Here is a 15,752-nt window from a genome sequence, read left to right as displayed (position 1 = left end):
CCAACTGGTATCATGTGGGAAGTTCGGAAACTCTGATCTACATGTCAGCCAACTGGTATCATGTGGGAAGTTCGGAAACTCTGATCTACATGTCTCTCCTTTTATTTTATTTTTTTAAATAAGGGTCACCCCTGGGGCAGTGAGGCAATGCAACGCTGTTCTAGGCCGGCAAGGTTGCAGGGTACCAGGACTAGATATGGTGGTGCTTCAGAGACCATATGGTACCAGGGATGAAATTGGGTGTCAGAACCCCATCTCCTTACATCTTTCCCACCTCTAACCCACTGTCTTGTGCCATGTCTCTTTTCTAAAGTACTACTAGTCCTTGTTAAAAGTCTTCAATATTCTATTATACACCTGAAATTGAAACTGCCTCCCACCACTTAGTTCTTTTCCTTCCTAATCCTCTTTCCCATTGAAAAATGGATGAATGAATTGAGTCTTCTCAAACAATCCTCATTCAGAGGTCACTGCCCAAGCACTGCTACTTCTTCCATCTAAGGAGACCTCTCTTAACTCCCAAACTGACCAGTTCCAAGCCCACTTTCATGCAGAAGCTGGTCCAGGATCCTTCACTCAGGAAGTCTTGCCCACAAGACTACTGTGGCATGTTGTCTGAATCAGACTTTTAATAAGCTGCCTTATACCAAACTAGTTTATAAATTTATTATTATTACATGGTTCTTCCTCACACAGCAATTGAGGCCAATAAAAGGTCTGCATTGGAATGGACTGAATGAGAATAATTTCTGTTGAAGAAATCAAACAAGTTCATTAGACTGAGAAGGCTCTAAGCCTTGGTAAGCAAAGGAAAGCTTAGACCTGAGTAATTCCTGTAAATGCTGTAGGATTAAGAACCATCACCAATCACAAAACGCCAACAAGGCTTTCCCAAATAATGAAAATGCTGAGCTGTATCCATCAAACAATTTCCTTGCTTTGATTCCGTCTTCTCTACCAAAACCTGGCTTCTAGTACCTGTGGGTGGAACACTCCAGCCAGCCACTTCCAGTTTGGGCCTGCATGTTTCAAAGTGATGTCTGCTCAAATAAACTTTAAACTTTGAATATGCCATTTATCTTGCAGTACTTTTAATAACTGCTCAAGTGAAGTTTTATAATATTTGTAGTACCCATTTCCTAAATATGTGTTCAACAGTCATCTCAAAATCAACTGTTCTAGAGGGGGAGAGGGGACCCTATCATCCAAAAAATTCAACAATCGCCCTTAGATTTTGTGGTTTGGGGGTCACATCCAGTAGGAGCTTGGGGGCCACAACTGAGCAGTTCAAGGGGAAAGTACCCTCCCTAAACTATTGTACAGTGTCAGCTCATTACCCAAGATTATGGACCCAGACAAACTTAAACAGATTAACCTGCAATATTAAAATGTCTCTCAGTGGTTTCTCTCTGAAGAGTTCCATCCTTGTGCAAGCCATATTCAACCAAGTTCCAAATCCGATACACCTCAATTTCTAGACTCAGCTGCATCCATTTCAAGACTCTATGCTACCACCCTTGTCCTAATTGAGTGAATCTCTCCCACCATAATCAGGAGTTGGTGAGACTGATGAGATTAGTAAATCAGGCTGTGCTCCATTCTCACATTCTGGACTCCGGGGTGGAGCCAAAAATTACTTTTAATCCTCAAGAGAACCTAAAGGTACAGAACCCACACCTGGAGAACACTGCCCTGATTGAAACAGCATCTCTAGTTTAGAGGAATCATCTCTGAACTAATTTATTAACATCCAATTCTGTACCATCTTCACTTCAATCTCTGCTAAGTAAGAGATTTTGGAAAAACTCTAATGATCTAATTTTTAAAGATCACACACATATCACCAACTCAGTTTCAGGAGTGTGCCATCTTTTCTAGTGTACTTGGAATATGAGCAATGGATGAATTAGCCCTGCCGGACAACGCTTCATCACTACATCAAATGAGGGGGGAACTGCAGAAGCCCAAAGAACTAACCTAAAAATACTGACACTCTACAACCTGCTGGTGCCTGGGAGCTGGGAGGTTCTTTGGAAGAAATCAAAGTATCTTTTAACTCTCATTTCTCACAATATCTGATCTTTGGAATCCCTAAATAAAAACTTTCAAGAAATACTATCGTCGTCTCTCAGCTCTAACCTGCCCTTTTTTACTCTGTTTGGCAATGAGTGTTAAGGTTCTGCAAAGTTGCCTGTCATTGACAGCTGGCTTCTCTTCATGGAGATGCTCAGGGGGAACTGGAAGGTTGTAAAGGAAGGCACATGTTACTTTCCTTTTTGCTCTCAGTCCAGTCTAGTCAGTCCAGCAACACTGCATATTGTTCCAGCATATTATTCCCACAACAGCAATTGTTACCAGCTAGCATTTTTCCAAAAGCCCCAGAACCAGCTTCAATGTGCCCCTCCTCCAGACACCATTACCTGGCCAGGATTCCATTTCTACAAGGAATTAGCTGGCCAGAATTCCCTTTTTACAAGGCTGAATTCAACTTCAAAGGGTCCCTTCTGAGATCCCAGTACCAGGCATGCAGCCCCCCTCCTCTGCAGGTCTGAGTCCCAGCTTTCTCTCTGAACTTCAGAGACAAAGCAGTGAAGTAGACTCAGTCTCAGTCCCAATTCCAGACAGTCCCTCCACACATTTCTGAAGATTGGCTCTAACCCTACACATTCATTCCCTAAGAACTAGGAATTACAAATGCTTCCTGAAATTACTCCCTCCAAAAAACACTGCCCTTCCAGTATCTTATTTTTTTCCCTTCTCTTACTGTCTAGTTAACAGTAAAGAGTAATAGTAAATTAGTAATAGTAAATTTTTAATAGTAAATTCTCTCTGGTAAAATATCTGGTACAATTTCTATCTCTGAACAGGATCTTGACAGGTAAGTGTAGTACTAAAAGAAAGGAAAGGTCATGATTAAATAAGACAACATAAAAAGTACAAAGAACTAAGATATTCCAGAGTATGAAATTAGGAAAAAATATAATAGTAAGTATAGAGCTGCTAAGACAACTTCAATAATACCTATGCCTTTTTACAGAAAAGGAAATACTAGAAAGTTAAACAGGATATACACTGTTTTCAGAGGCTACATGGGGTAGATTAATGCTCAGAACCAGTTTATGGGACAACTCAGACCAGGATATTAAAAACAAGGCAGACTTGGATGGAAATGTTAATTACATAAAACACTTAACCTTGTGGAAAATAAGTTTTATGAAGTACACTTATATTGTAACTGACTGTATTTAATTACACCCCCTTTTCTGGCACAGTAAAATTTAGCAGGCCATTTAAACCAATTATTTATGAAGTAGGCTAAAATTTGAAGAAAAATCTTGTTAGAGGAACAAAAGATCTGGATCAAAGACTTAGGTCTTTGCTGGAAAGAATCTACGAGTGCTTTCTTTCTATAATGGCAAAGAAGAAATCTCTTGGCAGATGAGACAAAAGGTAGCTATGATGTGGCATCACACAGGAATTTGAACTCTGACTCACTCCTGGGCACCATCAGACGTCTGAACTACACACATCTGTTTACTTAACAAACTATAACAGCAGCTAAGTTAAAGAAATACGGAAGCCTATGTATAAGCTTTTAATGTCCCTAATATTCAAAAGATTGCTAAATATAGAAATATCTATAATCTATCTTTATAAGTTTTAGGCTTTTAATAGAATAAAGTAACATTCAAGTACAACTGAGATTAAATGCATGTTGTAAATACTGGAACAATGATAGTTTCCCCAATCAAACCTTTAAATTCTATTCTTTGGCAAAGAAATTATTTTATACACCATTAATAGTTAATGTGCAATTATGTTTTTAATTGTTGCATAACGTTACAGTCTTATGAAGAACAACAGCCCTGGAATGACAAGAATGCTTACATTTTTATGTATCCAAGTAATTAAAACCAAATAATTTTTTAAAGTTCACCTGTTGATGGCGAAATACAATAATCATCCTCTACAGACTGGCCATAGAGATCATCATCTTCAAAATCTAAAATAAAAACATAAGAGAAATTTATTTACAAGTTCTTTTTAAATTCTTTGGGTTTTTACAGGGATGGGGGTTGCTGGTTTTGTTTTTTTGGTGGGGTGGTGGTGGCGAGTCACGTCAGCAGTGCTCAGGGTATACTCCTGGTACTTAGGGATCACTCCCGGAGGTGCTCAAAGCTCAAGGACCATGTGTGGTACATTAACTGAACCAGGACGAGCCATATTCAAGGCTACCCCCTTCTCCCTGTACTCTCTCTCCAATTCTCTTTTTATATTCTTACTGACAAGGAAGCATATGAATTGTTAAAACAAATTAAAGCATTCATTAAAATTGTTTAAATCTTGAATTGACTCAATTTGCCAAAACAAAGTTTGCATTTAAATTTTTAAAAACTTGGTCTAACTCAACTCCTTCCCCAACTTTGAAAAAAAAATTTTTTTCCTTTTTCTATTTTGAATGAAGGCATAAATATATTCATTTCTAGTATATATAGCATAATGATTCTATTATTTAAAAACTTTTATTCACAAAGCAAATAGTGTCTGACTTTCTATAATTACAAAGACACATACAGTTCTTCAATTTTAAAATTAAATAAGTTTTGAGCCAGGAAGAAAACTCGAAGAACTAAAGCACATGCATCACATGTGCAATCCATGGTACCTCAATCCCCAAGCACACTCGGTAAGACCCTGGTGGTCCTCAAGTACAACAGGGTGATCTTGGGGGCTCCAGCACCTCTGGGTCCAAAGAGCATCACATCAGGCTTATGTATTGTACCATCCGACCTCACTGGTCCTGAAGGTAGACTTGGGCCCCTGAGCATTACTTGCGCAGCCTCTTCCCCACAACACACACACACCACCCCCCATGAATAAACTATATTTCACTTTTTCCAAGTGTGCACCTCATATTAATACACATTTGAACTATCTTTTTAATGTTGGTGAAAAAGAGAGATGTCCTCAATCCACTTTTTCAGCATGCACCCCTCTATATTAAATCCCCCCCCCCATAGAATGTATATAATCAGACCTTAGGAAAGCAGATTTTATGTGAAGTTTGGAAATCTCTAGAAAAAAAAACAGCTGATCATACTCATTCCATTTAAGTTAACTGACTTTTTTTTCCTTACTAACAAATGTGTTTTTAGCGTAGATTTTCCTAAACTTGTGTCTTTCTTCTACTTAAAGGCTGCCACTGAAATGTCACCTATTTGCAGAAGCCTTCCATGACCATTAATGGGCAAGCAGTAAGTCCTCCTGCCAATCTTAACTCTCTATCACACAGTTCTCTTCAAAGAACTCTTCAGGAGGTCTCTGAAAAGCGTTGTCCTGTTCAAATCATTCTACTATACTGTGAGAAAAAATAACTGGTTCCGACTGGAGTCACTGTCTGTATGGACTTTGCACACTCAGCCCAGGACTTGCAGGGTTTTCTCCAGGCACTACAGTGTTGTCTCATATCCCCAAAATGTGAACAGTAGTTTAACTGGTATGTATAAGGAATCCGTAGAGGGGTGCCTGAGTGTGGAAATGCATATGGCTGCCCAACAGGGAGGCACCCTATTCTAGGGCTGCACTAGGACTGCAGTTGCTCCTGTCTCCTGCGTCCCCAAACAGCCACAAGTGAGCTAGAAAATGACTGAAAGAATTAATACTAATCATTACTTAATGTTAGAAGCATTTAGTTTTTATGTAGAAGTTTGTTGGTATTTTGTGATAACATATCATTTTGTTTAATGTCAATATCCAAGAACCTATGTCAACTGTGAGGGTTTATGATACCACAGTTTTATTCCATGAGTGGAAAAATCTATCTAACCAATTACCTGACACGTTTGAAACTACATATTTTATCATAAATTAGTAAAACTTATAATTAAAACCCCACAAAAAATATGAGTATATTTACATCAATATATTTGGTCATTCATTCATTTGACAAATACTAACACTACGCAAACGTCAATTAGGTTACAACAATGACAACCACATTTTCCGACTCTATGAATCAATACTCTACTAGGACACATTGCAAAACCAAAAGACAAGTGTCTGATGTGAGCAACATAGACATACTAACTATGAACATATAACATATGAACAACTAAGACAACTGAAAATGAAATGTAAGATCCTTGAGGATACAGAATTAATACAATTTGCAGGGGCAGTAGCTAGTTAGCAACAGGAACAACATGTTCAAAGACAAAATGTTTATGGCAAAGAAAAACTAGATGAGTAACAGTGTTATTGGCAATATGTGTAACACTCAATATAATTACATGACAATTCTGAGTTAATAATACTTCATTAGGAAATAAATGAGAAGCCTTACACAAAAGATCTAAATACTGAAGACGATAAGAATATTTTTTTTCTAGGTCAATTTTCCAGTGCAGAAATTGATCCTAAAAGTATCACAATATACAAAGAAAAAATGAATTCTTGCCTGGAATTTTTGTAAACTGGCTCCTTCTCAACAAATAATGGAGCATTTATAGTAAAGCATCGCACCAGTCATTGACTTACACATAAAAAAAAAGTACAGATGGGGCCAAAAAGATAGTTCAAGTGACAGAGTACATGCCAAGCATGTGAAAGGCCCTGAGCTCAATCTCCCAGCACTGCACACAGCCACTTTGATGTCCCCAAACAAGAGCACTGCTAAGTGTGTTCCTGGTGGTCCCAAGCACCACTGGCCTGGTGAAGCTCTGCCCGGAGTAGTCCTATAAAATACGCAAAGTGTAAATATGATTGGCCTTTCTGGAACTATTAAACTAGTAGCTGAAGGAACCATGTTAAATACTATTCAAATGACAAAGAATGGAGTGGAAGGTAAAAAGAAGAACCAATAGGTCTTGGAGCACAAACTAAGGAGGTACTCAAGAAATTTTTAAACACTGTAGAGGGCTAACCTCCTACAGTATAGAACAGCTTGGTTATGATGTCACTAATTGTTCTAAAGAGATGACAACCTTACCAGACCCCATATTACCAAAGAAACTCAGCACTTAACTCCCTCAAGTCAAGCGCCTGTCCTTCTAGAATCCCTCTTCACCTGGAAATCCTACACAAACTCCCCAGCCATCCTGAATAAGGTGTTCACCTAGATACAGAGCACCCTGTATTATATATTTATTTATTTATTTATTTTGTTTTTGGGGTCACACACAGCGGTACTCACATCTTAAGCCTTGCTGTATGCTAAGGGAGCACTCCTGGCTGGGTTCTGGGGACCATATGCCCACTGTGCTATCTCTCTGGCCCCTTTTGAGGACTTTTGTTTTTTCAATTCGGTCTCTCCTTTATTTATTTTAAAGCATCTTATGCTCTAATCTTGTAACCTATTCATCTCCCTCAAATACCTGTCATTTTCCAGTGCTTAGAACTGTACTTAGGTACTCAACACAGAATAAACAATATTGGTTGAGAAAATAACAAACGCCTATTAAAATAATAAGCAGTAATTAGGCTTATTCAAGTCTTTTATAACATACTGTATTTGCAAAACCATCTCCAAGGCTAAAGTCATTTCTTAGGAAAAAATAGGTCCATATGCAACAATTATATCCCTGAAATACCCGGAATAGCCTCCACTTTGAAGTGGACACTTGGAACCAAAAATGTTCCATCCTTACTGAAAGACCGTCGCCAAGTGTAACGGAGGGTATCAGTTGCTCTCCACTACATTTAGGGCACGATGATGTTCTAGAATCATCTGCTGGGTATACCAGTAATTACCACCAACATACTGAAAGCATTGTATGTCTGCATTGTACAAAGTAATGTGTCTCTATTTCTCTTCTGCACTATTCGGACTCGTTAATTTCAGCTTGCACGATGCTTGGCGACGCTTATTATTCACTGCATGCAGATGCTGTGCTGGTTACAAACTACCTCCAAGTCCTTTAAAAGTCCTGGAACATCCCTGCTTTTTTCTTTTTTTTTTTTTAATTTTGAAAAATATCATTTAAAAATAATTCCATGAAATCCTTTTTAAGCCTCCCTTCAATAACTGATAATTTTTTTTTCTTCTAACGTCCAAAGTACCTTTATCTTGAGCTATACTGCTCAAGATCATCTGATCAACTCAATCATTTCTACATCACATAACATGTGCCTTTCTTTTCGACTGACTCCGTAAGTTTCTGATTTTAACTTGAATCAAGATCAGAAAATACGGTAACGACGGCGGCGGCTCAAGCCAGGTTCTGCACTAAGTATGCGAGAACACACGCAAATGTTTGGTCCCGTAAACTTTTAACACAAGTTACGGCACAACAGCTGAACGTAAGCATTAAGTTAATCCCTGTTTCCAAACACCAGCAACTTCTCTCATGAGCACGACTGGAAAGGCGGTGGAAGAAGAGAAGCTGGAGGCAGGGAAGGGTGTGCGGACCTGGTAGGAAACAATGGTAGGGAGACGTGACAGTGCTTACGTGCCTCAGGATCGCAGGACCCGACCTGGCCAAACGTCCTTCCCATGTGACGCGGCGCAGCACCTCCCCCTCCCTCAATAAGATCCCCCCCCCCAGGGTCTTTCGCTTGGCCCTCGGAGGTCCGGGTCATTTCTCCAACCCAGCCCCCTCGGTATCCCAGCCCTCCCGGGACGAGGAAATCACCCATCCCAGCGGATGCCAAGCAGGTGGGATCCCAGCTGGAACAGCAACAATGACGTCTCAACACCTCGTTTCCACCTACCTTCGTCGTAGTTATAGCCTCGGACATTCCGATGTCGTGCCATAGCGGCGGAGAGGGAGTCAGCCACAGTCCCTGACGAAACAACCCCTCAGATGTAGATAAGGCGCCAGCCGCGGCCTGGATAACACTTGTGCGCCATCTTGGCTTCCGGCAGCCTCTGCCCCGAGCGCCTGCGTACGTCTGACGTCTTTTCTGCGCACTGCGCGACGGCAACTCCTGAGGGTCAAAAATCTCCCGTGGCGGAGTAGGGGGTGGGGGGGGGAGGAACGGAGAGGAAAAGGGTGCTCACGCTTGCGCATGCGGGTTACATTGGGGCGTAGCCCCGCCCATAGGCTAGCATGGGCGGAGTTTCAAGCCAACAGCTCCTGCTGCTTGCAATTTTTGGATTTGTAGGACCAGACATTCTAAATTGTTTTCCACATTTGGTGCTCATAATCTAATTAAAAGTATGCATGTGTGATAAATAAGAAGTATGGACAATGCCTTGCCCATTTTTTTAAAATTGAATCACCGTGAGATAGTCACAAAGCTTACATGACTGAGATTCAGTCATAAAATTATCAAACACCCATCCCTCCACCAGTGTACGGTTTCCATCACCAATGTCCCCAGTATCCCTCCCGCCACCTCCACCGGAGCCCACTCCCTGCCTCTACTGCAAACATTTTCCTTCTTTCTACTTTTGACCTTGCCCATTTTTTTATTTGAAGTTACTTTAAAGGTACATTAGGTACTTAATCAGTATTAAACTTGTATACATTTGGAACATGAATTAGTCCAAGCCTCAGAAAAAAAATTCTTTAAATGGATTCATGGCTAAATTGAGACACTGGATACCATAAACATTAGATTCACAAACCTGATTTTCAGTACAAGTTATGCCACTGTTTGCTGACTTTCTTGGGCTCAATTTCTTCATCTGTAAAATAGAAATTGTTGGAAGCATATGGGGTGGGAGATGGAGTTAGAAGTTATTATTCCAATTCCTGGGGAATAATAAAATTGAAGAAGATTCCCTAGCCCTGAAGTAGCTCAAGGGCATAATGGTTACATCCCTTTGAAATACAAATCCTGAGCTCTTGAAAGAGAAGCACCACCCAGATGCAGAAGTCCCAAGCCCACCCAGAAAAGGGTGGACCCCTCAGAAAAGGATATTTATAGAAGAACCTGAAATTAGGAAGAGACCTTGGACACTACAACAGATGAGAATATGAGAAAGAACATCACCAACAGTTCAAGCCTTTTCTGTGACAATACCCAAATTAACTTTCAGGAAAAATAAACATTTGAAAGAAGTATATAAAAAGCTCCTCCCCCAAAACCATTTGGGACTTTGTTTTCAAAACTCTTGTTCTCCCTGGAATGCTTGTCTCCTTTGCCTGTCTTTTTCTATGCTTGCTCTGTTTCTTTCCAGAGAAGTCTGTACTTCTCCCTCTTTCTACACCCTCACATATTTCTAAGCAAGTTTCATTAAATAAAAACTGTCTGTCTTCACTATTCCACAGCCTCCTGTGAGAGAAAAGCATTGGACCCAGAATTCCTGTGCTGTGCTTAGGACAGAGTTGGCCTGTTCTGATCCAAGCCAGGCATTTCCCCCCAGAACTGGTGCTGAGGTGGGTTGAGCTGAGAAATGGAAACACTCTTCTCAGTCTATCTCCCTCATTTCCCACTTTACTGAACCCCCAGCAAGATATATGTAAATATCATGTCTTCTGTTTTGTGAAAAGTAGATGAAATAATGGTGCTAAAATCAAAAGTCCTATAAAATAGGTCCTGAAAGGAAGAAAAGAACTTCCCAAATTTTTTTTTTCTTTTTGGGTCACACCTCGCTCTGCACTTAGGAATTACTCCTGGTGGTGCTCGGGCCCTATATGGGATGCTGGGAATCAAACCAGGGTTGGCCATATGCAAGGCAAACACCCTAACTGCTGTGCTATCACTCCAGGCCCATTCCCAAAAATTTTGAGTATCATACTGGGCCCTAAAATTCAATGTCATAGATTAAAGGAAAAGCATACACATTCAATACCTACACAAACGTGGGAATCTTTACCAGAGATGAAGACAAATCTTTTAAACAAGAAAATGATGTGTGGAATTGAGGATAAAGGAATTTGGATTATGGGTAGTAAATTGTGAAAAATTCACTAGGAAATCTATAGTTTTGAGGAGGCATGGATTTCAAAACTTATGGAAGATAAAGTTAATTTCAATAAGTCTTTACTGATCTATGTCAGCATTCACCAGTGTTTACAACACTCCAAAAATCCCACCCACCCCCAGCCTGCCTCTGTTGCAGGCCATTTCCCATGCACTTACTCCTCAAAGCATTATACAGGCTCAATGCAGTCCCTATTAGGATACTCACAACATTTTTCAAAGAAATATGTCATGTACCCTAAACACTCCTGAAATTCATATGGAACAATAACTGCTCCCCTTGTCCACCCGTACCTATTCAGTAGCCAAAAAGATTCTCAGGAAAAAGATGGGAGGCATCATTTCCCCAACTTCAAACTGTACTACAAAGTGGCAATAATTAAAACAGTGTAATACTAGAATAAGGAAAGAACCTCTGATAAACAGAAATGAATTGAAAATCCAGAGACAGACCCACAGATTTATAGTCAGTCTTCAATAAAAGAGCAAGAAATCTGAAAAGGAGCAACAAAAGCCTCTTCAACGAGTGCTGCTGGGAAAACTAGTTGGCCACAGGTCAAAAAACAACAACAACAAAACTCAAACCTCTTTTTAATGCCATCCACAAAAGCCAAAACAAAATTGATTAGAGACCTCAATATCAGTCTCGAATCCATTCAGTACATAGAGGAAGATACAGGCAGAGCTCTTCATGACATTGAAGCTAGAGGCATCATTAAGGATGAAAAACCATTGATCTAGCAAGTGAAAGCTAAGACAAACTAACAATACATTCAATTAAGAAGCTTCTGTACCTCAACAGAAATGATGATCAGAATATAAAGACAGCCCACAGACAAGTAATGAGAAATTTCTTTACTTTGTACACTAATCATCTGATAAAGGACTGGTAAAACTCTACCAGAAAAAAATAATACAACCGCTTCAAAAAATGGGGAGAAGAAATGAAAAGAAGCTTCCTCTTTGGCTCTCTTAGAGCTAGATCCTTTCTAGGTGGAGAAAGGTAAATAGAAGGTAAGTGAAATTTCTTTCTGTTGTCTTCAGATACCTTCCGTGCAATATAACCAGTATCCCAAAGCCTTGTTTTGTTTTGCTTAGGCTATTCTAAGGTGTTTTATTACTCCATATTAAATTCAATAGTGCTTCTTCTATGTCTTTAAAATTGTCATAATTGTTTTTATTGAGACTACACTGAATCTGTAAAGTGCTTTTGGCAAGACTGTCATTTCGAGGATATTAATCTTTCCAATCCAAGAATCCCAGGATGTGTACCATTTCCTAGTTTCCTCATTTATTTCTTTTAATAGTGAGCTATTGTTTTCTTTGTATAAGTCTTTCACCTCTTTTGTTAAATTGATTCCTAGGTACTTGATTTTCTGAAGCACAGTTGTGAATTGTATTGTTAAAAACTTTCTCCCTCTTATTTTGGTTATTTCTTTTAGTTTTTTTTAATTTCTTTTTATATTTTTAATCACTGTGAAACACACAGTTACAAAATTGTTCAGGATGGCATTTCAGTTCATCCAGTGTTCCAATAACCACACTTCACCAGTGTACAATTCCAGTTATTGCTCTTTCACCCTTCACCAGCCTGCCGGTATCACAGACACTTCTCTTCCCCCTCTTCCCCCTCTCTCTCCAGCACTGTGGTTTGCAATACTGTTACTTTACATGCATCATGCATGTCACTTAACCTCCTTTTAGTTCTCAGTTCTTGTCCAGAATGATCATTTCCCATTTGTCATTGTTCATTGTCATAGTGGCCAAGGCCTTCTTGGACTACATGCCCCAAACTTCTTTTCTACTCAGTAAATGTTATTGTCTAGGCCACTAATTGGAAAGCTTTATCTTTTTTTCTCTAGCATCCTAGTATCTGATGTGCTGACTCTTTTTAAATGAAATAAGAAAAATAGGGCTGGAGCAATAGTACAGCAGGTAGGGCGTTTGCGTTGCCGGCAGCCGACCCAGGTTTGATTCCCAGCATCCCATATCATCCCCCCAGCACCACCAGGAATAATTTCTGAGTGCAGAGCCAGAATTAACCCCTGTGCATTGCCAGGTGTGACCCCCCCAAAAAAGAAAAAGAATCTCTTATTATGAAATAATAATTGTCATAAACAACTATACAAACAATTGTTGTTTAATCAATTTGTTTAAAAACCAGAAAGGAAACATAAAAGTAGTACGGCTACCTTTATCATATGTGTTAAAACCATTAACTCATTAAAATAATAAGCATATCTAGATTCCTAAAAGTTCCTGAAGTACCTTTCAGGAAGTTGTTGCTGTTTTAGTTTTGTTTTGGAGCCACACCTGGCAGTACTCAGGGCTTGCCTCTGATTCCGTGCTCAGGGTCACTCCTGTCAGAGTTCAGGATGTGGTGCCACCTGCGAGCAAATCTTCTTAACCCCTGTAGTATCTTTCAGGCCTTTGAAATACCTTTTAAATCACTCCCTCCTGCCCCTTACTGCTTCTTCACCTTGTTCCCAGGCCGCAACTAATTATCTGTTACTGTATATCAGTTTGCATTTCCTTTATTATTTTTCTTTTTTGTTTGTTTTTTTTGGGGGGACACACAGGTGCTCAGGACTTAAACTCTTGCATCTGTGCTCAGGGATCACTCCTGGTGACTTGAGGGCATATTGAGTGCCAGGGATTGAACCAGGGTCAACTTGTGCAAGGGAAGCACTTTACCCATTGTACTATATTTTTGTCCCCAAGGTTATATATAAAACCATGTGATATGCACATGCTAGGGGAAAAGGGAGCTCAGATAGAGAAGAGAGCACCAAATAAAGGGTGTTGGGAGGATCCTCCCAGGATGGGAGAAGCATGCTGAAAGTAGATTATAGACCAAAACATGATTGCCATTCAATGCCTCTTTTGCAAACCACAACACCCAAAGTAAGAGAGAGAACAAAAGGGAATGCCCTGCCACAGAGGCAGGGTTGGATGGGGGGATGGGGGATGGAAGGAATACTGGGACCCGTGGTGGTGGAAAATGGGCACTGATGGAGGGATGGGTACTTGATCATTGTATAACTGAAACCCAAGCACAAAAATTTGTAAGTCTACAACTATATCTCATGGGGTTTCACTAATAAACATTTTTTAAAAAAGACATGTGATACGTATTTTTAATATGACTTCATTCCCTATGCATAATTTTGAGATTTATCTATGCAGTTGCTTGAAAAGTTCATCTCTCTCCCTCCTCCCTTTTCCCCAGAGACCAAATCCATTTATAGCTGTCCTCTAGCTTGTTTCTCTAGTTAATTAATAAGACATCTTGGTCATTCCCAGTTTTGGCTTCTATAAGACTACTATGATTATGACAATTCTTCATATGAACATAGTCTTGATTTTCTGGAGCAGAATGGCTAGATGATCGGATCATTTATCAGTAGATCTTTGAGAAACCCCACTCCTTCCCAAAAGAGTTGTAATCTTCCATATTGTCATCAGCAGTGTAGTTCTATTTCTTTCATATCTCCCATTATCACTTGGTACAGTCTAAAGATATTAGGTTTATTTCACACTTCTATATATCCTCTTTGATAAGTTGACCACTTGAATCTTTGTTATTTTTTGCTTGCTTTTTATTTTTAGGCGATCCCCTGCAGTTCCAGGGCCTCCTCCTGGTCAATGTTGTGGATCTCCCCTGAAGGTGTTCACAGGTCCATGCAGTGCCCAGAATTAAACCTGTCAGCCTCATTCAAGGCAAGGTTCTTAAAACTCTGTTGTTGATTTTTAGTGAATATGGTTTTTCTTTCTTTCTTTTTCACTATGGAAAATTCATTTTATGTCACCATGAGTACCATTTCTTTATCTGACATATAATTTGGAGATAATTCTCCTCATTTACAAATGATCTTTCCAGGGGCCAGAGCAATAGTAGAAAGGTTGAGTCCCTTGAACATGACTGACCCAGTTTCAATCCCTGGCTCCCCACTAGGAGTGATCTCTGAGCGCTGAGCACTGTTGGATGAGGCAAAAAATTTTTTTTTCATTCACTTAATAGTATCTTTTTTTTGGGTAAATTAATTTTATTGTGGGAAATTGCTAAGAAAGTACAAAGAAGTAAATAACAGTGTGAATACAGTTTACAGATTAATTACAAAGCCTTGTAATTTAGAGCTTAAAATGAAATTCAGTTTGATATCAGAGCATAGCGTAAAGACACTGTTAGTGCCCAACACACAGATGATGGATCATCTTCTGAGTTTAACCTCATCTAATTTCAGAGGCTGCAACATAAAGCCATTTACCTAAACCTTATATTATATTCAACTGTGTGCTCAAATGATCAGCTTTGAAAGTGAGCTAATGAGATACTCAAACTATCTTATTATTCCAAAGCGTAAAATAATACAAACAATAAAATTATTAGACATCAGATGCCACTGTATTGGTGGCTCTTTCAGGGTCATGGGAATGAGACCCATGGTATTTACTGGTTTTGGCATATCGAATATGCCATGGATAGCTTGCCAGGCTCTGCCATGTGGGCGGATATTCTCAGTAGCTTGTCAGGCTCTCTGAGAGGGATACAGGTTTTTAGGGTGGCCTCTAATCACCCTTGCAGGCATTCCCATGGTTCAAACCATATTTGAACCCTATCAAATATGGTCTGGCAATCCTGGAAGATCGGTATTAAGTGTCTTATGGTGTGTCGCGTAGCCACAAAGCGGCCACACAGTCCAGAAAACATCCTAGAGTGTGGCAGCGGACTACAGCTGAATCTCACTAAGAAAATGTTTATGAGAAATGGTCTCGTTCCTGACATCCCATTTGCTCTCAATGGAACGAACATCTCTGAATGCAACAGTTATGTGTACCTAAGTCGAGAAGTCAACATGATGAATGACCTGGCACCTGAGTTG

General features: G+C 39.7%; 1 protein-coding gene across 2 annotated transcripts in view; it reads right to left on the bottom strand.

The window, feature by feature from the left end:
• Nucleotides 1–8,882, bottom strand: part of HBS1L (HBS1 like translational GTPase) — an 89,203-nt gene extending 80,321 nt beyond the window's left edge. For both annotated transcript variants that reach the window (XM_056125889.1, XM_056125890.1), the window contains exons 1-2: nt 8,710–8,882; nt 3,938–4,003 (exon numbers count right to left, since the gene is read on the bottom strand). In XM_056125889.1, coding sequence (XP_055981864.1) covers nt 3,938–4,003; nt 8,710–8,752 — 109 coding nt within the window. In that variant the 5' untranslated portion in view covers nt 8,753–8,882. The remainder of the gene's footprint in view (nt 1–3,937; nt 4,004–8,709) is intronic.
• Nucleotides 8,883–15,752: the final 6,870 nt, after the last annotated feature.

This window comes from Sorex fumeus, unplaced genomic scaffold (assembly GCF_029834395.1).
Source record: "Sorex fumeus unplaced genomic scaffold, SorFum_2.1 ptg000061l, whole genome shotgun sequence".
Taxonomy (NCBI): Eukaryota; Metazoa; Chordata; class Mammalia; order Eulipotyphla; family Soricidae; genus Sorex; species Sorex fumeus.
This window is presented reverse-complemented; position numbering and strand designations above follow the sequence as displayed.